General features: G+C 51.5%; 1 protein-coding gene across 3 annotated transcripts; it reads left to right on the top strand.

Annotated features, from left to right (window-relative positions):
• The first annotated feature begins 16,043 nt into the window (after window positions 1-16,043).
• On the top strand, window positions 16,044-21,245 carry AMIGO1 (adhesion molecule with Ig like domain 1). Of its 3 annotated transcripts, none has more exons than XM_062191900.1 (2): window positions 16,044-16,127; window positions 16,556-21,245. In XM_062191900.1, exon 2 carries the CDS (start codon window positions 16,659-16,661, stop codon window positions 18,138-18,140), a length of 1,482 nt encoding a protein of 493 aa, XP_062047884.1. In that variant the 5' UTR covers window positions 16,044-16,127; window positions 16,556-16,658; the 3' UTR covers window positions 18,141-21,245. The 3 variants fall into 3 exon arrangements, with proteins under 3 accessions (XP_062047884.1, XP_062047887.1, XP_062047886.1); XM_062191903.1 differs by having other exon boundaries at window positions 16,093-16,127; window positions 16,591-21,245; XM_062191902.1 differs by having other exon boundaries at window positions 16,104-16,127; window positions 16,560-21,245.
• Window positions 21,246-22,803: the final 1,558 nt, after the last annotated feature.

Raw genomic sequence — 22,803 nt, 5'->3', positions numbered from 1 at the left:
ACGTGGGGGCAGGACCCACAGTGGGGACAGGCCATAATGCCTGGGAGGCACGCTGATTTCTTCCTCTGCACCAAGAAGGCCAGCAGAAGTTCCTGCTCCGGCGAAAGCACTTCCACATCCTGTCCTTGAGCAGGCTGACCACTTCCGGTTTCAGCAAGTTCGGATAGCTCAGGCCGCTAGAAACAGACATCTTCCTAAAGAGGAGGTTCTCATCCTTCTTCCTCCAGACTAGCCAAGCTCTTAGGATCAAGAGAGTAGAGCTGTCAGTTAAAACAGAAGGTGGTGCGCAGTGCAATCTGTGTCTGGAGACCTGGCCACAAGAGGCACAGGGGGCTTTTCTACGCTGGGACTCCAGGCTTTCAAGAGAAGCACCGTGAAACTTCAGAGTTAAAGTCACGAAAGCCTGTTTCTGGAGCTGGGTAAAGCTCCAAGGTTGTCTTCAAGGTCATCTTGCCTGACGCTCTCATCTCATAAAAGGGGGTGGAGGATCAGGGTGATTAATGAGCACGTCCGAAGGTGCGGAGGTAGTCAGGGTAGGCCCAGAGTCCTAGATCAATGTTCTCTGTGCCTTTCTTCTCTTGCAAGCAGGTCTGAAGGGAGCCACTGAGTTCCAGGAGCTGGAGTAACAGATGTAATTAGGATACTAAGTGCTGGCGGATGCGATCCCGGAGGACCCATCTCTCCATGCCCTTGGCCAACCCTCCCTGAAAGCCTTTCACTGCTTCTCTGAGAAGCCAGCTCCCGTCAACCACCAGGGACTGACACAAATAGTCTGTCTAGGGTGAGGCTCTCAATTCCAAGGTGAAGCAGGAGTGGGAACACTTCCACTCAGAACTCCAGAGCATCTGGGAAGGGAAGGTGTCTCCAGACTGGAAAGTCATGGAAATTTCCCTGAACCTAGAAGCATGCTTGGAATAGCATCAACTGCCGCATCACCACTCCAGCCCAGCCTTGTTAGTGAGGCAAGCCGCAATCAGGGAGATAATTAGCTTGCTGTTATTTATTCCCCGCGCTAATCAGCAGCCTGCTGCCTGCACAGTGGAGAGGGCCCCTGCCCCCCAAAGCTGTGGGGGTTCTCTGGGACCTTTAGTTACGAGCCAGAAAGCGAGTGACAGAAGACAAAGGGTTGGGGAGAGGGACAGAGGGTGGAGGAGACCCGGATGCCAGGACCCAGGCTCTGCAGGCTTCTACACGGGCATCGCCACCTGGGGAGAGGCAGCCAGGGATCACCGGGAGCCCCGGGGGCAGCTACACTCCTCTTGGTTTGGTCTCGGGGTTGGGCTCTGGTCGATAAAGGGCGGCTGGCGTTCAGCTCCCTGTTCTGCCTCACTGCAGTCAAATTGCCTTTTTCCAAGGCGACTTTCAAAAAAAAAGATGACATTTATCAAAGCCTGCTGAGTGGTGACCTTGGTGGGAGGGAGAAAGGGCGGGTTGTGTTGTCTGTGGAAGCAGGGAAAGAAAATGAGGGAAACCTGCAGGGAAGGAAACGCTTTCAAACCTCAAAGTTGTTGGAGCAATCACAGGGCGATGGCTCCAGGTTTGGGGACACTCGCTCCAACCTGCACTGCACTCCCTCCTGCCCCCTCCCTCACCCTCACCAGCATGTTCTCACTGGCAATCCCTGGCTCTCCAGCCTGAACAGTAGACTGAAGATGCTGCCTTCCAATAATCATCCCCAAGAAGGGCTGTGGTTTGATAACTTTGCAAAATACAGAATCTTGGCCTCAGTCACAGTTCCACAATTGCCACACAGGACAGGCTAGGAGGCTGCCATTTGGTTGGGAAACAGGAGGTAGGTAGGGGCTAGAACAATTGCCCTCAAGCTGTGTTTTCATAGCAAGTACATTGGTGTTTTGTTTTGTTTTGTCTTAAACGTGTATTATACATCTGTTTGGAATAACAAGAATAAACTTTTCTGAACTGAAAGATGACTTTAGCAGTCATCTGGTCAACCTCATGCCCTGTGCAAGATTCCTCCACAAGCTTACTCCCTTCCCTTAGCTGGCCCCTGAAGTCTTTTACACACAAGCTTTTACCTGTCACAATACATTGTGACCATCTGTGTCTGTTTCCTTCACCAAACCGTGGCACTTCAGAACAGAGGCAGTTTATTTGTCTGTCTTTGTATTCCATTTTTCTACTCCTATATACTCACAAGAGTTCTCACTATATGTGAATGGGTGTGTGTATGATGGAATGAATGAGCAAATAAACGAACGGACATCTGTGCGAACAATCATCCGGCTCCTGCTTGAATGCTTTCTGCGACAGGGAGTTCATTACCTCAGGATGGCAAAGAGTTATTATTGGACAATGGAAATGTCAGAAGCAGTTTGTGAACACGGGAAGGAAGTCTGTTTCTCTGACACTTCTACTCAAGAGAGCAGTTCTGCTCTGTGGATGTCCAGAAGAACAGAGGTTCTCGACCTACACGTGTATGCACCTAAGCAACACACAGAAAACCATGCGCGCCTCTGCCGACAGGATTAGGGAGCGGGAACTCACAAAGGGAAAAGTATTACCATATTTCAGTCACACTTCATTCATTTACTCCCTCCTTCTCATGAAAAATTATACTAGACAAACCAACAAGCCTCAAAATGCTCACTTTAGATTTCTACCTCCTTAATTTTGTTTATTTTTTATTTTTCTGAAGTTCAGATATTTCCTTTCTTTTTTTTTTTTTAAAGATTATTTATTTACTTATTTGAAAGCCAGAGCTGGGGTCGGTGCTGTGGCGCAGCGGGTTAAAGCCCTGGCCTGAAGTGCCAGCATCCCATATGGGCACCGGTTCTAGTCCCAGCTACTCCTCTTCCGATCCAGTTTTCTGCTGTAGGGCCCCTGCACCTACATGGGAGACCTGGAGGAATTTCTGGCTCTTGGCTTTGGATCGGCGCAGCTCTGGCCATTGCAACCATCTGGGGAGTGAACCAGTGGATGGAAGACCTCTCTCTCTGTCTCTACCTCTCTCTCGAACTCTGTAACTCTCTTTCAAATAAATAAAATAAATCTTAAAAAAAAAGAAAGCCGGAGCTGGGCTGGCACCATGGTGCAGTAGGCTAAGCCTCCACCTGTGGTGCCAGCATCCCATATGGGTACCAGTTTGACTCACGACTGCTCCTCTTTGGATCCAGCTCTCTGCTGGAAGATGGCACAAGTGCTTGGGCCTCCACACGCTTGTGGGAGACTGGGAGGAAGCTCCTGGCTCCTGGCTTCAGATCAGCTCAGCTCCAGATGTTGCAACCACTTGGGGAGTGAACCAATGGATGGAAGACCTTTCTCTCTGTCTTAATCTCTCTCTGTCTATAACTCTACCTCTCAAATAAATAAAGAAAATCTTAAAAAAAAAAAGAAAAAAAAAGAGCTACAGAGAGACAGAGAGGGAGGGAGGGAGAGAGAGAGAGAGAGAGAAAAGAGAGAGAGAATATTTCATCTGCTGGTTCACTCCCTAGATGGCTCCAAGGGTCAGGGCTGAGCCAGGGGCCTAAACACTTCGGCCATCTTCCACTGTTTTTGTTAAGCCATTAACAGGGTCCTGAATAGGAAGTGGAGCAGCAGGGACATGAACTGGTGCCCATACTGGATGCCAACAATGCAGGCAGTGGCTTAACCTGCTATGCCACAATGCCAGTCCCTCCCTCCTTACTTTTCTGAAGAAAGCAAAACATTAAGATGCTGTTTGTTTTGAGCAAAACCAACTCTTCTCACAATTGGCTGGGGATTAGTCCATAAACTGAACTCAACTACCTATGAGTGGGGCTCACAGGTGGGCACAGGAAGGGCTTGATAATAAGACAGCCCAACAGAAAGCTCCTTACAGATGGTAGCAGACTCATCCAAACCCTCAGGGAAAGTAAATATCCTAGTGGAAACCAAAGAAGGTAGATGACTTTGGGGTTGCAAACTTTTTTTTTTTTAAGATTTATGTTATATACTTGAAAGTCAGAGTGACCAAAGAGAAAGGGAAAGAGAGCATTCTTCCATCTGCAGATTCACTCCCCAAATGGCCTCACCATCCAGGGATGGGCCACTCCAACGCCAGGCACCTGGAACGCCATCCAGGTCTCCTGCCTGGAAGTCAGGGATCCAATCCTTGGGCCATCCTTTACTGTTTCCCCAGGCACATTAGCAGAAAGCTGGATTGCAAGCATAGCAGTTGTGGGGTGCAGAGTGCAGTGGAGGGAGCTGACTCACCTGCTGGTCCACTCCCCAAATGCCTGGGGCAGCTGGAGCCAGGCACTCAATCTAGGTCTCACAAATGGGTGGCAGGGACCCAAGTACTTGGGCCATCACTGCAGCATTAGCTGGAAGTGTGCATTAGCAGGAAGCTCACATTGGCATCAGAGATGGGCCTTGAACTTAGGCTCTCTGATATCGGATGTGGGCATCCCAAGCAGCATCTTTTTCTTTTCTTTTTAATTTACTTATTTGAAAGTCAGAGTTACAGAGAGAGAGGGGGAGAGAGAGAGATCTTCCACCTGCTGGTCCACTCCCCAGATGGCCATAATGGCCGGGGCTGGGCCAGACTGAAGACAGGAGCCAGGAGCTTCTTCTGGGTCTCCCACATGGGTACAGGGCCCCAAGCACTTGAACTATTTTCTGCTGCTTTCCTAGGCCATTAGCAGGGAGCTGGACTGGAAATGGAGCAGCAGGTATTCAAACCAGAGCCCATATGGGATGCCAGTGCTGCGGACAGTGGCTTAACCCATTGTGCCACAGTGCCGGCACCCCACCCCCATCCAGGCAATATCCTAACAGATGGACAAAACACCTGCGCCACAAGCCACTTTATGCCATTTCAAAACACAGTTTCAGTTCTCCAGGTCTTAGGAACACGGGCCCATGGAGACTACAGCCGGGAGGACAACTCCTCAGGTACCCTATGGAGTCCTTTCGTAAACCTCTCTTCCTGAAGCCTGTTAGGTAAAGAGGTTCTCTGTAGTGCTTGAGATTTAATACATGACACTGCATCTTTCCGGAGTGGTCATGATGGCTGCCTCCCAGAATGAAGGAAGGGCTTACACTACTCACCCTTCATCTCTGAGCTATCAAAGTTTGCCCATACAGTCTCACATAATCCTCACGAAGATTCTATAATGTGGTTCTCAAATTAGGGTGTACAAAGAATCATCTGGGATCATCTTAAATACAGATTCCCAGGCCCCCGTCTCCAGGGTTCTAAGCAAGTCTGGGGTGGGCCTTGGGGTCTTGTTTTTAAATTCTTTGGAGATTTTGATATAAGCAGTTTGAGGCCCACACAGGGCGAATACTTCCCTACAAAGAAGTGTTTACCAACTTTCCTGATGACCAAAGTGTTTCCCAGGCTCTTCCCATGAAAAGTCTGACTCAGGGGTCACAGTCTCTGGAACTGTACTTTTAACGGGGCAGGTATTATAACTCCCATTTCATATGTGAGAAAACTGAGAGCCAGTATAAGCGAGACTAGCATCCAGCTCTCTTGGCACTTAGCCCAATGCTCTTCCTACAGGGCCCCAAAGATTAGACAACTTATTTAGAGTGCTGAACATAACAGGCAATTGATAAATGTTTGCAAAAGTGCATAAAAGTCATGTTTTATTTTCTAAAGCCTAGAGGGAAGAAACTATTTCCAAAGCATATTTGAACCCCACTCCACCCAACCTCACCCCAAGGCGTGTAAGGCAGTGCCGTGCCCCGGGGACCCAGCAGATGTCTGGGAGCGTGCACGTGATAGGGCCGCCGGCACACCATTCCATCAGCTGCCTCTGCCATGCTCCTGACTGTAAATCAGCTGCCCAGACCTGAGTGTGATTCTCCAGGCACGGTCTGGCCCGACTGAGTGCAGCATGAACTCCTTCCCTTGTGTTTTTCTTAAGAGCTGCTCCCTGTTCTAGGGAGCCAGACCATGTCCTTCCTGCTGGTCTGGCGTGTGTGCTCTCACAGGAATTAGCAGGAACTGCTTGCTCTATTACTGATCCTGAGTCCTTCTCACTCCTCAGGCTTCCTGAACCTCACCTGTCATTCATGAACACCTCTAATTCTTTTTTTTTCCTTTTATTTATTTATTTGAGAGGTAGGAAGAGTTACAGAGAGAGGGAAAGACAGAAAGAAAGATCTTCCATCCACTGGTTCACTCCCCAAATGGCCGCAACGGCCAGAGCTGGACCAATCCAAAACCAGGAGCCAGGAGCTTCCTCTAGATCTCCCACATGGGTGCAGGGGCCCAAGCACTTGGGCAGTTCCCTACTGCTTACCCAGGCCAGAGCACAGAGCTCGATCAGAAGAGGAGCAGCCAGGACACGAACCAGCACCCATATGGGATGCTGGAGCCGCAGGCGGACCCCCAACATCTCTAATTCCGTTCTGCACATAATGTGTACCTTGGACACTGGAACACAGAGCTCTGGAGAACATGGGTCACAGATCACAGCTTCCCCCACTTCTGTCTGCTCTGCACTATCCCTAGCAACATCACGGTGCACCGTAAAGAACCACTGTGACCCAGGATACAGGAAGGAGCCAACTCCTACCTCCTCACATAGTCAAATATGGAGTACTTACTTCGTAACTTCCAAAACCATCATATTAACTTTCCAAATACAGCACAAACTAGTCAAAGATTCATATAATCTCAAAAATACTTATTTTATTTATTTGACAGGCAGAGTGACAGAGAGAGAGAGACAGAAAGAGACATTTTCCATCCACTGGTTCACTCCCCAGATGGCTGCAACAGGGCGAAGCCAGGAACCAGGAGCTTCATCTGGGTCTCCCACATGGGTACAGGGGCCCAAGCACTTGGGTCATCTTGCACTGTTTTCCCAGGTGCATTAGCATGGATCTGGTTTGGAAGTGGAGCAGCCAGTTTTAAAACCAGTGTCCTCATGGGAAGCCAGCATTGCAGGTGGTGGCTGAACCTGTTATACACAATGCTGGCCCCAAATAAATAATCCTTTAAATAAACAGAGAATATTTGTCTCTGGGACAGTGAAAAAAATCAATGAGTAAGCACGCTAAGGAGCAAGTTAGAAAGTTAAAGGGTCAGTGAAATGAGTGACAGTTTATGGAGATGGGGGTGAAGAGAAAACTATGGGACTGCTCCAGTATGAAACAAAGAATAAAGCATGGGTGAGCTGCTAGATACAGAAAGGACTCGGCCCAAGAGTGAGGGCTAAAATTATAGCCCCTTGAGCAAAACAGAGATCTTCCATTTGCTGTACCACCACGCCTGCCCTCTTTAAGCAACTCTTAACACAGGCCTCATCTTGATTGCTACCCTCCCCATTTCAGGCTCATTTTTGAGCCCCCTCCTTTTTGGATTTTGGAGACACCACAAAAAGTGCCAATATTAGTAATACCACTGGAGTTCTCCACACAATGCAAGGATACTCAAAGTACATTTTAAAATTTTTTGAAAGATTTATGTATGTATATATTTGAAAGGCATAATAACAGACAGAGGGAGACAGAGACAAAAAGGGGGAGAGGGAGAGGGAGAGAGAGAGAAACTTCCATTTGATGGTTCACTCCCCAAAAGGTTGCAACAGCCAGGAACCACGAATACATCAGGGTCTCCTGTGAAGGTGGCAGGGACCCAAGTACTGGGCCATCATCCACTGCCTTTCCAAGCACATTACTAGAAAGCTGGACAGGAAGCAGAGGACTGAACTGGCCTCTTGGATGGGATACCAGAGTTTCAAGCAGCAGCTCCACCTGCTATGCCACAATGCTGGTCCCAAAATATTAAAAAACTTAAATATTAAAAATGTATAATTATTTTTAAATTATAAAAGCTATTTAGGGAGCCAGTGCTGTGATATAGAAAGCTAAGCGGCCAGCACCGCGGCTCAATAGACTAATCCTCTGCCTTGCAGCGCCGGCACACTGGGTTCTAGTCCCAGTCGGGGCGCCGGATTCTGTCCCGGTTGCCCCTCTTCCAGGCCAGCTCTCTGCTATGGTCCGGGAAGGCAGTGGAGGATGGCCCAAGTCCTTGGCTCTGCACCCACATGGGAGACCAGGAGAAGCACCTGGCTCCTGCCTTCGGATCAGTGCGGTGCGCCGGCCGCGGTGGCCATTGGAGGGTGAACCAACAGCAAAGGAAGACCTTTCTGTCTGTCTCTCTCTCTCTCACTGTCCACTCTGCCTGTCAAAAAAATTAAAAAAAATAAAAAAAGAAAGAAAGAAAGCTAAGCCTCTGCCTGTATTACTGGCATCCCATATTGGTGTGGGTTGGATTCCTGACTATTTCACTTCCAATCCTGCTCCCTGCTAATGTGCCTGGGAAAGCAGAGAAAGATGGTCCAAACTCAGGCCCCTGCACCCAGTGGAGACCTGGATGAAGCTCCTGGCTCCTGGCTTCGGTCTGGCCCAGCCCAATTGTTGTGGCCATTTGGGGCCATTCTCTCTCTGTGTGTGTGTCTCTCCTTTTCCCTCTGCCTTTGAAATAAATAAATAAATACTTTAAAAAAAAAAAGCTATTTAGGCCAGAGAGGGAGAACTTGAAAATATGAGTGGGTGTTCCAAACAGGTAACATTTCAATGACAGAATAAGGCAAACAATTGTGCAAGGTAATCTGTATAGTGATATCAAGGCCAGGGTATTTCCTAACCATTGTTGAGAGAGCTAGGATTTTAATAATTTATTTGAAAGGTAGGGACAGAGACAAACACACAGATCTCTCATCTATTAGTTCACTCCCCAAATGCCCACAATTTGGCTGGGGCTGGGCCGAGGCCGAAGCCAGGAGTCAGGAATCCATCTGGGTCTCCCATGTGGGTGGCAGGGACTCAAGTACTTGGACCATCACCTGCTGCCTCCCAGCTTGCACACTGGCAGGAAGCTGGAATGGGGAGTGGAGCCAGAACTTGAACCCAGGCACCCTGATCTGGGATGCGGAAATCTCAAACACTGTGTTAACCAGTATTTAAAAGCTAGGGTTTTTAAAAAGTTAACAATTTTATTTTTTTTAATATTTTATTTATTTATTTGAGAGGCAGAGTTACAGAGAAGGAGAGACAGAGAGAAAGGTCTTCCAACTGTTGGTTCAACTCCCCAAATGGCCACACAGCTGGAGCTGAGCCAATCCAAAGCCAGGAGCCAGGAGCTTCCTCCATGTCTCCCACATGGGTACAGAGGCCCAAGCACTTCTGTCATCTTCTACTGTTTTCCCAGACCATAGCAGAGACCTGGATTGGAAGAGGAACAGCTGGGACTCGAACCAGTGCCCATAGGGATGCTGGTGCTGCAGGTAGAGGCTTGGCCTACTACACCACAGCGCCAGCCCCCAAAAGTAAACAATTTAAAGTGATACAGCATTTTCAAAACTGTTAGCAAATTTGATCCCCCTAATAGTCTTATGATGTAAACTCAAGTATTTTTTTTTAAGATTTATTTATTTATTTTCAAGTCAGAGTTACTCAGAGAGAGGAGAGGCAAAGAGAGAGAGGTTTCCCATCCGATGGTTCACTCCCCACTTGGCTGCAATGGCCAGAGCTGTGCCGATCTGAAGCCAGGAGCCAGGAGCTTCTTCCAGGTCTCCCATACGGGTGTAGGGGCCCAAGGACTTGGGCCATCTTCTACTGCTTTCCCAGCCCATAGCAGAGAGCAGGATGGGAAGTGGAACAGCCAGGACTTGAACCGGCGCCCATGTGGGATTCCGGCACTTTAGGCCAGGGTGTTAGCCTGTTGTGCCACAGCGCTGGCCCCTAAACTCGAGTCTTCTAAAAAAATTTTTTTGAGAGGCAGAGATACAAATAGATAGAGCACCCATCCATTGGTTCATGCCTAAGATGCCTGCAATGGCCAGGGTTGGGCTGGCTGAAGCCAGGCACTGGGAGTGCAATCCAGTTCTCCCATTTGGCTGGCAGGAATCCAACTACTTGAGCCACCACTGCTGCTTCCCAGGGTCAGCACTGGTAAGAAGCTGGAGACAGGACTGGCAGCAGAAACACATAAGTACTCTACAATGAGAGGCAGGTGTCTTAACTACCAGTCCAAACACCTGCTTCAAGCTTGGATGTGCTTACTATTCCCATTCTACAGATAATGGGAGGAAATTTAGTAGAATGAAGTAAAATATCCAAAGTCACACAGCTATTATGCAGCTGTCACTCATCCAAGCCCAAACCCTACGCTCAATCTCCTCAGTTTGAGGAGACCAACAGAATATGCTTATTTGATATAATCATTAATTGATTGATTCAGCAAATTATTTGAATACCTGCTGGCCAAATCCAGGGCAAATCTCTGCTCTTGAGGAGTCCATGGTCTAAAGGGCAAGCAGAGGGGCAGCTGCCTCCGAGGCTGGCATCCCACATGCGTGCTGGTTCAAGCCTCAGCAGCTCCACTTCCAATCCATCTCCTTGCTAATGTGCCTAGGAAAGCAGCAGCAGATGATCCAAGTGCTTGGGCCCCTGCCACCCACGTGGGAGACCCAGAAGAAGCTCCTGACTTCGGTCTGGCCCAGCCCTGGCCATTGTGGCCATTTGGGGAGTGAACCAGCAGATGGTTCCCACTCTCTCTGTAACTCTGCCTTTCAAATAAATAAAATAAATCTTTTAAAAATACAAAAGGGAATCAGATACATAAACAGAAAATAAAATAGCATATGAGGAACAGGCTTATTAGTTAAGATGCCTTTGTCAGGGGCCTGAGGCTGTGGCATAGCCAGTAAAGCCGCCTCCTGCAGTGCCAGCATCCGTATGGGCGCCCATTCAAGAACCGGCTGTTCCACTTCTGATCCAGCTCTCTGCTATGGCCTGGAGAAATAGTGGAAGATGGCACAAGTGCTTGGGCCCCTTCATACACGTGGGAGACCTGGAAGAAGCTTCTGGCTCCTGGCTTCTGGCTTTGGCCTGATCCAGGCCCAGCTGTTACAGCCATTTGGGGAGTGAACCAGGGGATGGAACACCTCTCTCCCTCTCTTTCTCTGCCTCTCTTTAATTGACTTTCAAATAAATGAATAAATCTTTTTAAAATAAATCTTTTTTAAAAAATGCCCTTGTCCCATATAAGATTACCTGGGTCAGATAGCCTGCTAATGCAGACCCTGGGAAGCAGCAGTGACAGCCCAAGTATTTGGGTTCCTGTTCCCCACGTAGGAGACACAGATTGAGTTGCAGCTCCTGGCTTTGGCTTGACCTATCCCTGGTTTTTGTTGGCTCATGAGGAGTGGACCAGCAGAAAGGAGACCTTTGTGTGTTATTAAGAAAGAAGAAAGGCCTTTGGGCCGGCGCCGTGGCTTAACAGGCTAATCCTCTGCCTTGCGGCGCCGGCACACCGGGTTCTAGTCCCGGTCGGGGCGCCAGATTCTGTCCCGGTTGCCCCTCTTCCAGGCCAGCTCTCTGCTATGGCCCGGGAAGGCAGTGGAGGATGGCCCAAGTCCTTAGGCCCTGCACCCACATGGGAGACCAGGAGAAGCACCTGGCTCCTGGCTTTGGATCAGCGCGATGCGCCGGCCGCAGTGGCCATTGGAGGGTGAACCAACAGCAAAAAGGAAGACCTTTCTCTCTGTCTCTCTCTCTCTATCTACTCTGCCTGTCAAAAAAAAAAAAAAAAAAAAAAAGAAAGAAAGAAGAAAAATACTGGGGACCAGCACTGTGGCATAGTTAGTAATGCTCCCGCCTGCACTGCCAGCACCGCATATGGGCACTGGTTCAAGTCCCAGCTGCTCCACTTCCCATCCAGCTCTCTGCTATGGGCTGGGAAGGCAGTAAAAGATGGCCCAAGTCCTTGGACCCCTGCACCCACGTGGGAGACCCGGAAGAAACTCCTGGCTCCTGGCTTCGGATCAGCACAGCTCCGGCAGTTGCAGCCATCTAGGAAATGAACCAGCGGATGGAACACTTTTCTCTCTTTCTCTTTCCCTCTCTCTGCCTCTGCCACTCTGTAACTCTGCCTTTCAAATAAAATAAATAGATCTTTAAAAAAAAAAGAAGAAGAAGAAGAAGAAGAGAAGAGAAATACTTCCAGTGTAGAGTAAAGCAATTCATTCCATTTCATAATCTGGTAAATATACTCCACCTCTTTTGCTCAAGTGCTGAACTAACCAACAACCTTCCCAGTTGTATTTAGGAACACTGTGTTGATCCACTGTGCAAAAGGCAGTAAATATTCACTATAAATAACTTGTTGCTATTTATCCTGCCCATATCCTCTTTTGTTGTGAATTAATTGATAGTTGTTCTGGTCTAAAAAGCAGCTGTGGGAGAGTTATTATGAGTCAATTCTCTGTACCAGTGCCATCCAATGGAACTTTCTGTGATGATACACTATTTAATAAGGTAGCTAGCCACATGTAGTCATTGAGCACCTAAAATGTGGCTGGGAGACCAAAGAAGTGATTTATTTATAATTTACTTTTTTTGTTATTTACTTTTAGTTCGTTTAAATAGCCACAGGTGGCTAATGGCTATCTTTTTGGATAGCCCAGCTCTTACCCTGGTTAGTGTGGTCTGTGGACCCAGTAGCCTCAGCAGCTGTTAGAAATGTAGATGCTCACCGATCCCCATGCCCCGAGATCTACTGCTGATTTAGAATCTGTGTTAACAAGATCCCTGGGCAAGTCATATGCTCATTAAAATTGTAAAAGAATATGCTTACTTCTGGGTGAGCTGAAAAAGAGACTGACTGAGGATCATATCCATGATGACCCCTCCAAATTGTTGACCACCCCTGTTGAAACTGGTCCAGTACAAGGGAACTTCTTTCTTTGTATCTCACTCTCACCTGCCTCTTAAACATGGCAGAAAGAGGACGGAAGAGAAGGAAAGAGCCTATAACACTGGGATCTAAACAAAGTTACTATAGAACTTGGGGATGAGGGGTGGGGTGGAAAGGGTATATGTTCTTCAGGGACATCTGTACAAAACGCTTTTGTACGTGTCCTGGGTAACTACTGAATATGGATGATGGGTATATGGAAATCTACTGTACTAGTCTACTTTTGTGTCTTTGAAAATTGTCTGGGACCAGCATTGCGGTATGACGCTGGGATTCCATGTGGGCTCAGGTTGAAGTCCCAGCTGTCCCACTTCCTATCCAGCTCCCTGCTAATGCCCTGGGAAAGCAATGAAAGATGGCCAAAGTGCTTGGGCTCCTGTACTCATGTGGGAGATCTCGAAGAAGCTCCTGGCTCCTGGTTTCAGCTGGGCCCAGCCCTGGCTGTTGTGGCCATTTGGGGAGTGAACCAGCAGAGGTAAGATCTCTGTCTCTTTTTCTCTCTGTGTATCTCTCTCTTTCTCTCTCTCTTTTTTTTTTTTTTTTTTTATTTTGACAGGCAGAGTTAGACAGTGAGAGAGAGACAGAGAGAAAGGTCTTCCTTATTCTGTTGGTTCGCCTGATCCGAAGCCAGGAGCCAGGTGCTTCCTCCTGGTCTCCCATGCTGGTGCAGGGCCCAAGGTCCTGGGCCATGCTCCACTGCCTTCCCGGGCCACAGCAGAGAGCTGGACTGGAAGAGGGGCAACCAGGACAGAACCGGCCCCCTAACTGGGACTAGAACCCAGTGTGCCGGCACCGCAGGCGGAGGATTAGCCTAGTGAGCCACGGCGCCGGCCTGTATCTCTTTCAAATAAGTAAAATCCATCCCACCCCCCAAAAAAAGAAAATTGTCCACACTGAGAAACAGAGGTGATTTCAGACATGATGTGATAACCACCCCCACACCCCCCCACCCTGCTTTTGTAGTCAAGCCTTTGTGCAGTCTCCTTCCACAATAAATGAGGGGCTTGTACATGGGACCACAGTGGAGGTAACAGGTATGCCTTCTAAGAGTTACGTCACTTCCATCTTGCTCCCTTGGATCTCCCGTTTTGAGGGAAGTCAGCTACCACCCAGTTAGGACAGGCCTCCTGGGGCAGAACTCAGCTTTCCTGCCAAGAGCTTATAGGGGACCCTCCACGTGAGCCTGTGAAGTGAATTGTGAATTCTGAATTCCTCACCCCCTATCTTTCAACTAATGCCTGAAAACAACAGAAAAAGAAAGACTGTTTCACACTATGCATAGGTTAACACCTAATACCCCAGAAGAGATAATACAGTCACTTAAATTCATGGTGAAACATATGAGATAGGTACAAATTCTCTTTTTAAAATTCACAGCAGGCTAAAATATGGAGACATTAATTTCAGTCTTGGTCTTGCTGTTGTAAGAGACCAACAGGAATAAAAAGGGAGTTTCTTTCTCAGGGTCCACCATCTCAAAAACAGCTCAACTCTCCGATGACAAGGTCTAGGCTCTTTCTCCATGCCCTTCTTCCCCCAGCAACACACTCTGGTTAACAGGCTCTTGGTGCTTTAGGGGTCCCTTCTTCCCACCCTCCCTTCATCTGGAGGATCAGGTGAGAGAGAAACTGAAATCGGACAAGACCCCCTAAAATTTACACTGAAATGTGGTCCATTAAAGTTCCCTAGAAATGCTAACCGGGGTGCCACATGCACTACCGGAATTTGGGGTGCCATACGATTTCACCACGGGCTTATTACTAAATCCCCAATATTAATAAGCCCAAGAGGGTTCTTGCCTAATATTTAGAGAAGAATTCTAAATACCGGCACAGATAAATGAGGCAGCATGGTATATTTTAAGCTTTTATTTAGTGAGAAAGATGCATAGGAGAGTGAGAGCTTTATTTAAGAGAGAGAGGTAAAAAGGGGTTCATACCCCGCACCAGGAACGAGCCACGTGGATGAGCATCTAGGCCAGGAAGCCTAGAGCACATGGCACGAATGCCATGCGCCCTGGAGGCACGGGGCTCAGCAAGCCCTTTCTTAGCAAGAGGCCAGGGAAAAAGAGCAGGCCGGGGCACACCGTGTCCTGGCTTTTAACCCACTTCCAAAGGGGAGTGGTTAATTAACCTGATTGGCTGGTGGGCACTCAGGTGTGGCCAGGTAGGGGAATGAGGCCACTCAGGGGCGTGGCAAAGGCGTGGTCTTCCAGTTCACAAATCTAACAATTTTAACCTATATGCCTGCCTACTTCAAAACTGCTAGGATTGCTCCCCAGGGGGAGGCGAAAGCACCCGTCCTGGTTTAGCAAGAGAGCAACGGACCAAGGGGATGGAGTGGCCAAGGGGATGGAGTCTCCAGAGATGGCAATCTGGCCCTGGCCTTTCCTCTGGCCTGGTGTGTGTGTGGGGGGGGGGGGTGGGTTGGGGAGAGCTGCAAGGCGAGTCTGAGGAACGGGGGTCCCAGGGCACACGGGGCATCCTGCCCTGGCTCCACTCCTGTCCCTCCGGCTTGCGGATGACGGTGTCCGGTGGCGGTACCCCCAGGGCCTGGGACGAGCAGCACCCAGCACCGAGACTGGAAGAGAACACCGGTTCCGCTGAATCGCCCCGCCCCGCCCCCCGCCGGATTTCTGGTTTCTCGCAGCCCCAGAGAGAAGAGAAAGGGAACTTCAAAACCTGACCGGCGAATTTCCCGCCAACACTCACAGGCGGGAGCTGAGCCAGACTGCTCGAAATCGCACGATCAAAAGACGTGCGCCGCCTCTTGCCCCGGAGTCGCCCGCGGCGAATCCGCTCCAGTCGGACTGGCCTTTCCTGAGGGCGGATCGGGTTGGGAGAAGGGTCCTGCGCGGCGGAGGGGGACGGGGAGGGGACGGGGGAGGAGGGGGACGAGGAGCTTAAGGGGCCGGGGTCCCCTTGCCTGACCCTCTCGCCACCAGCTCGGCGCCTCGGACGCGTCCACGCCGGGAAGGACCCGGCGGGGGTCCCCGGCCGGCGACCCGTCCCGCGCGCGCCCGCCGCGGTTCCGACACAAACACACGCACGTGTGCCCCGCCCCCGCCGCGCGCACGCGCCCCGAGGCTCCGGCGGCGGCGACGGGCGCGCGCGCGGTGCTCGCTGCCCCCACGCCGCTCCCTCCGCGCGGATCGCGGCGCCTCCCGCTCCCGCACCGCGCTCCACGCCGGGCCCGCGGACACGGAGGCGGCGGCCGTGACCGGTGGGCTCCGGCGGGCGCGGCGGTCGAGGCGGCGGCGCGGTAAGCGAACAGCAGAGCCCGGCGAGTCCCCGGGAGGCGATGTTGCCGGGCGCGGGCCCCTGCGTAAGGCGCGCGCCGTGACAGGCCGGCCAGTGAGGCGCCGCCGGGGAGGCCGCGACGGAGCTCCCGGACTGGCCATGGGCTGAGACGCGTCCTCGCCGAGCAGGTGCAGTGACCCGAGGGCCCAGGGGGAGCCCGCCCCGACAGGCCCCGGGAACCCTCAACCCCAACAGGACGCGCCCTGCTCTGCCCGGTGCCCTGATGACCTTCCCTCCCGCTCCTTGCAGAAGGCCCTGCTGACCCTGCCTCCAATCCCGGCTGGTGCAGTCCTTGGGGCCCCTCCCCCCTCAAACAGCCCCTGACATCCTGTGCATGTCCTCCTCGACCCCCCCCCCCCCCGTGTGACTCCAGCCCCGTAGGCCCTTGTGCCCCCTCCCCTCCCGCCCCTGGACTTTGAGCCCTCTGCCTGCACAGTACCTGGGAACTACCCAGCATCACTTCCTTTCTCTGCGTGCCCAGAGGGGCACCGTGGGGAGGGGTGGGCTTTCCCGCCAGAGTCCCTGCTGACCACAAACCCATCTTCTTTCTCTCAAGTCAGTAGTGAGAGTGACCCTTCTGTACCCCAGCAGACCATGCCGGGGTGAGTCCCTCCCAGATCTTCTTCCTCGTGGCCTTCCTCGACCTCCCTGGTGACACTATGCAACCCCAGCGCGACCTGCGAGGCCTCCGGCTCCTGCTGCTGTCCTTGCTCCTGCTCCTCTTCGAGGTGGCCAGAGCCGGCCGCCCAGTGGTTAGCTGTCCCGCCTCCTGCCTGTGCGCCAGCAACATCCTCAGCTGCTCCAAGCAACAGCTGCCCAATGTGCCGCACTCCTTGCCCAGCTACACAGCAATCCTGGACCTCAGCCACAACAACCTGAGCCGCCTGCGGGCTGAGTGGACCCCCATGCGCCTGACCCACCTGCACTCCCTGCTGCTGAACCACAACCACCTGAACTTCATCTCCTCTGAGGCCTTTTCCCCAGTACCCAACCTGCGCTACCTGGATCTGTCCTCCAACCAGCTGCGCACGCTGGACGAGTTCCTGTTCAGTGAGCTGCAGGCCCTGGAGGTGCTGCTGCTCTACAATAACCGCATCATGGCCGTGGACCGCAGCGCCTTTGACGACATGGCTCAGCTGCAGAAACTCTACTTGAGCCAGAACCAGATCACCCGCTTCCCTCTGGAGCTGGTCAAGGAAGGAGCCAAGCTGCCCAAACTGACGCTCCTGGATCTCTCCTCCAACAAGCTGAAGAGCTTGCCGTTGCCCGACCTGCAGAAGCTGCCGGCGTGGATCAAGAACGGCCTGTACCTGCACAACAACCCCCTGAACTGCAACTGCGAGCTCTACCGGCTCTTTTCGCACTGGCAGTACCGCCAGCTGAGCTCCGTGATGGACTTTCAGGAGGACCTGTACTGCGTCAACTCCACGAAGCTGCACAGTGTCTTCAGCCTGAGCTTCCTCAACTGCAGCGAGTACAAGGAGCGGGCGCGGGAGGCCCACCTGGGCGACACCTTGACCATCAGGTGTGACACCAAGCAGCAGGGCATGACCAAGGTGTGGCTGACTCCGAGCAATGAGCGGGTGCTGGATGAGGGGGCCAATGGCACGGTGACAGTGTCCAAGGACGGCAGTCTTCATTTTGAGCGGGTGCAGGTGGAGGATGGGGGTGTGTATACCTGCTACGCCGTGGGGGAGACTTTCAATGAGACGCTGTCTGTGGAATTGAAAGTGCACAACTTCACCTTGCACGGACACCACGACACCCTCAACACAGCCTATACCACCCTGGTGGGGTGTATCCTCAGTGTGGTCCTGGTCCTTATTTATCTGTACCTCACCCCTTGCCGCTGCTGGTGCCGGGGCGTAGAGAAACCTGCCAGCCATCAAGGAGACAGCCTCAGCTCGTCCATGCTTAGTACCACACCCAACCACGATCCCATGGCTGGTGGGGACAAAGATGATGGTTTTGACCGGCGGGTGGCCTTTCTGGAACCTGCTGGCCCCGGGCAGGGTCAAAACGGCAAGCTCAAGCCAGGCAACACCCTGCCAGTGCCTGAGGCAACGGGCAAGGGCCCACGGAGGATGTCGGATCCGGAATCCGTCAGCTCGGTCTTCTCTGATACGCCCATTGTGGTGTGAGCAGGAGGGGTTGGTGGGGAGATTCTGCCCCAGGAGAGGTAATGCACCCCCCGAAGGATGTGAGGGGATGGAAGAGAGGGCTGGCTGCCCAAGGGAATGGGTTCCTCCTGGCCTCAAGAGAATTGGTCCTGGGCGCCACAGCGGGCAAGACCCCGGCGAGGGTATGGCTGCCTGCTTTTCCAATATGGGTATATTAATCCTCAGGCAAACGCTATACCCCTCCCCAAAGCCCTGGCAATTCTCCGTGCGGTAGAGGAAGAGGAGCATGTCTGAGTTGGTTGGGGATGAAGAAGAGGTGAGGGAAAGAGCAGATTGCCGACCTTTTGAGGTCACCCCAGCTCCTTAAGAGAAAACCATTTGAAAAAAAAATCTCGTTCTGTCTCTGCCCACCCATAGCCGTGGTGTTGTGTGTGTTGGGGGCAGCTTCCACAGGAGCCGCTGTGGGGTCGAGCTGTAGCGTCTTCTTTAGGCAGGAAGTCCCGCTTTGCAACTGAGGACTTGGGAAAAGGAGTCAGGAAAAGGCTGAGACCTCAATCAGTGATGCTCCCCAAGGCCATTGTGCCTCTTTCCCGATGAACCCAGGGAGCACAGAGCCTTGCAGGAGCCTGGCCTGTCGCCTGTTGGTTATGGCAGCAATGTGGCTAGTGGGATGTGTGCCTTGTCTTGGGACCAATGTGGTACAGAGGGATACAGCCTAGGTACCAACACAGGACTTGCAGGGTTGGGGGTAGGAGTGGGAGAAGTAAACTCCAGATGGGCTAATGCCCTGGTTGGTGAAACCCTTGGTTAGCACTGGATTCTCAGCATGTGTGTCAGACCAGGGTGGGGCTGCTGAAGGCAGAGCCTTCATGGATGCCTGCCACAGATGTGGTACGTGGGCCCCCTTCCCTCTAGAAGGAAGAGGGTAGATGGCCTCTAGTATGAAGGAGCCGGCTGGGCCCACCCGAGTTTCTGTGTTTGCCATCTCTTCGCTCAGCCTCCTTGTCAAGTTCACATGGGATTCCGAGTTTCCCTGGATGTACTGCTCTGCCCTAGCTGGGTTAGACTGGGCTTGGCGCTAGAGGGGGACTCGGGCTGGATCTCCTCTCTCAGATGTCACTCCTGCTACGCAGCCCAAGTGTGGGATGCTGTCATGTGGGGGGTGGCAATTAGGTGGCCTCTGTCCCAGAATGGCAATTTGGAGTGTGGCGCAGAGCTCTGCCCCCTCTAGCAGGCTCTCAGCAGTCCAGCAGCAGGCAGTCGGTCACATTAAACTCTCAGAAGGAAAGTTCTCCACCCCGAGTCTCCACAGCTGTAGCTGTCAGGCCAGAGGGAATTGAGAAGAATGAGCCCAGCGTTACCTTCCCTCCAAGTCGCAGAGTGCTGTGGACGTGGAGCTGACTGTGCCCTTTAACCTCTGCCCTTGACGTGACTGCGGGCCCTGGGAGGTGGCTGCTCTGAGCTGTGGCAGGGGAGGCGAGCAGGGCAGAGGCGAAGGTGGCCCCTGACTTTGGTCTTTTTCGGTGTCTCTTCTCTCCCACGTTTCCTGTCGGGATTTCTCCTCCAGATCCTCTAGTTTTGCTTTTTAGGTTCCAAGAGGCATTGTTTACCTGTGGGGGAGGGCTGCTTGCTAGGGGGACTGACTATGAAGCTGCCTATTAAGTTTGAGGAAGGGGATGGAACTCAGGCTCTTTCCCTTACCTCTTCCTGGATCTCGAGACTGCCGGCCACCCTTCATTAGAACCTGGTTTCGCCGAGAGAGGCGCGGCATTCCACTCCAGTACTTGTATGCACGTAGGGATGCATGCTTATAGGTGTGCACGCACAGCGGCCCCTTGGCCTCCATGAAGACAGTGAAGCTGTAGTCCCCACTGATGCCATTCTCAGAACGGTTCACAACGTCATGCACACAATTTTGCCCTATAGGAGAGACAGTGAACACGCCAGGCTCCGCACGCACGCACGCACGCACACACACACACACACACTCTTGTGCTTTAGTTTCTGAACTCCCTGAAGCTTCACTCACACGCCCATGGCGCTAGATCGCCTCTCTGCAAAGGCTGGAGTTAAGGCAAAGATTGAAGAACTTGGGAGAAGGAGTGGTGAGGAACTAGCTGAGTCCTCAGAGGGAAAAAAAAAATACATATAAAACAAAATGAAGGTAGAATGAGATGAAGAATCCAGAAAGAAACCAGCAGGAGAGCCACTGCCTGTGAGCTGCTCTTCCTGCCTTGACAGCCCTAGTAAGACAAGGGCAGGAGGGAAAAGTTGTTTGTATTCCAGAGACTTCTGAGGGTTTTGTTGCTGGAGCTGTAGGTGCTGGGACTCCCTCCTCAGACTTACCAGGAAGCCAGGGGGAAAAATCTCATCTCCACAACGCAGTTGCAGTTTCCGCTCTTGGCGCCACCTAGGGCTCTGAGAATCTTTAAAGTGAATGTGAAATCAAACAAGCCTCTGGGCGTTCACGCTGAGCTCCTAAGGACGAGCAGGCTGTGTTCTTCTCATGTCCTCCCGGCTTGGGGAACGAGAAGCAGCCCTGCAGCTCGCAGCTCCCTGCCTAGTCTGCTAGTTTGGCCCCTAGCTGGACACACCTGGTAGACGTGCCTGGCCTTCTCTCCGAGAGATTTAACTGATGAACCTCTTTCCGTGGCATCAGCCACTGGAACCCCCAGGTAGCTTTCTACTCGGGAGAATGAGTACTTGGCTTGGCATATGTAACCCCACCAGACCCCTGTGTAGAGAACCACTCCCACCCCACTCCCATAAACCAGACATGTCTCCCAGGAAGCAGGTGTCCTTGGAGACAGGATGACAGGGCTGTACAATCTGTCTGTGTGATTATTTGTGATTTTTTTTCTTTGCCTGTATTCATGGGGCCCCCCAGGAGGGGGTCAGGAGAGAGGGTACACCCCAGCTGGGGAGAACAGAGCCGATTGGTTCCCATTTTCTGTGTGTTCTGACCTCTGTACTTCCTTGTGGCCCTGCTGGCCAAGCAGCAGGCCTCCTGTGTCCAGGCCCCCCTGCCTCCCACTGTGTACAACCCAGGCTGGCACACCTCAGAGTCCCCAGGCTCTGAAACCTCGACCATGATCATTAAACCTGGCTTGAGTCTCTGTTCTGGCACAGGCTGTGACTGGTTTATTCATCTTTGCAGTGTGTGGGTGGGTCTCACTGGACCTCAGAGGGTGTGGCCTGTCTAAGGGAGGGGTTCTTTAGATGCTACTACTGTAGGGACATGGGTTAAATCCCCATCTATGCATCATGATGGACCGTGGGTCAGCAAACTTTCTGTAATGAGCCAGATATTTAATATGTCAGCTTCTGGAGACCCTTTCTCTGTGTTGGAACTTGGCTGTCCCACCATAGCAGGCGACGGCCACAGTCAACATTTATGCAAATGACTGTGGCTCTACTCCATTGCTTGACTCCAGTCTCTGTTGCTATAACAGAACACCCAAGGCCAAGCACTTTATAAGGAAAAGAGGTTTATTTAGCTCACAGTTTTGGAGTCTGGAAGTCCAAGATCAGGAGGTTGAAGCTGTTTGGCTGTTGGTGAGAGCCTCATGGGAGACAGCATGTCAGTGGCAGGAGCCTGTGTGGAAGAGATCACATGGCCACAGGGAGCCAGAGACATCTAGGGGCCAGGTGGGCTCTTTTTATGTTTTTTTTTTTTTTTTAAGATTTTTATTTAATTTGGAAGTCAGAGATCTCCTATCCACTGATTGGGTACTCCAATGTCCAAAGAGGCAGGGCTGGGCCAGGTGAAAGTTAGAAATCCAGAACTCAATCTGGATCTCCCATGCCAAGCCATCACCTGCTGCCTACCAGGGTACATATTAGCAGGCAACTGAAATAGAACCAGGACCCAAATCCGGGTACTCTGATGTAGGATGCGGGTGTTCCAAGTGGCATCTTAGCTGTTGCATCAAATACTTGCCCTTTGCTCTTTTTATAATAATTCATGCTCACGGGAACCAACCCCACAAGAACACTTCTGGGAGTGACACCCCTAATGACCGGTTACCTCCCACTGGGTTCCACTTCCTAAAAGTTGCATCTCCTGTCAACATCACGCCACACTGGAGACCAAGCTTCCAGCATGTGAACCTTCGGAGGATATGAGCAAACAATACCCAAAACAGAATCCAATAAAGTTTTATTTACGGACATTGAAATTTGAATTTCATATAACTTTGACATGTCTTTTGAGTCTTTTCAACCATTTACAAATATAAGAACTCTTGTTGGCTCCCAGGCCACACAGGATCAGGGGAGGGGCATGTTTGGTCAGCAGAACAGACCAGTTTGCTGACCTCTGAGATAGATTCTCAGAGGGAAGGTCTCTGAGGCTCTAGCAGGCACGAGTTTAGGAATCCCATGACTTGGAACTAAAGCTTGTAGATAATGAAGGGTCCCTGGATCCCTGGTGGTGAGGGGTGGCCCTGCAGAGTTCTCTGACAAGCCCAGGTCAAGCCCACTGACAGGGACTACAGAAAATGCTGGCACTGACTCAGAAGCAATGGGGAGGAGCTCCCTTTCACTACCAGGATATTTTTTTGTGCTGTGTTTGATTACCAGTATATTTTCAGATTTTCATCTCAGGCTAAAAGTCTGTTCATCTAGTGGGCAGGTAAATATCTGACAAGTTAGTGAGTCCTCAGCATGGTGTGGAAAAATGTCG

Source organism: Lepus europaeus, chromosome 5, assembly GCF_033115175.1.
Source record: "Lepus europaeus isolate LE1 chromosome 5, mLepTim1.pri, whole genome shotgun sequence".
NCBI lineage: Eukaryota > Metazoa > Chordata > Mammalia > Lagomorpha > Leporidae > Lepus > Lepus europaeus.
Note: the sequence above shows the minus strand (reverse complement) of the source record. Positions and strands in the feature narration are given on the sequence as shown.

Bases quoted from the DNA above. Each gene is read 5' to 3' on its own strand.
- AMIGO1 (XM_062191900.1), top strand. From the start codon at position 16,659: ATGCAACCCCAGCGCGACCTGCGAGGCCTCCGGCTCCTGCTGCTGTCC.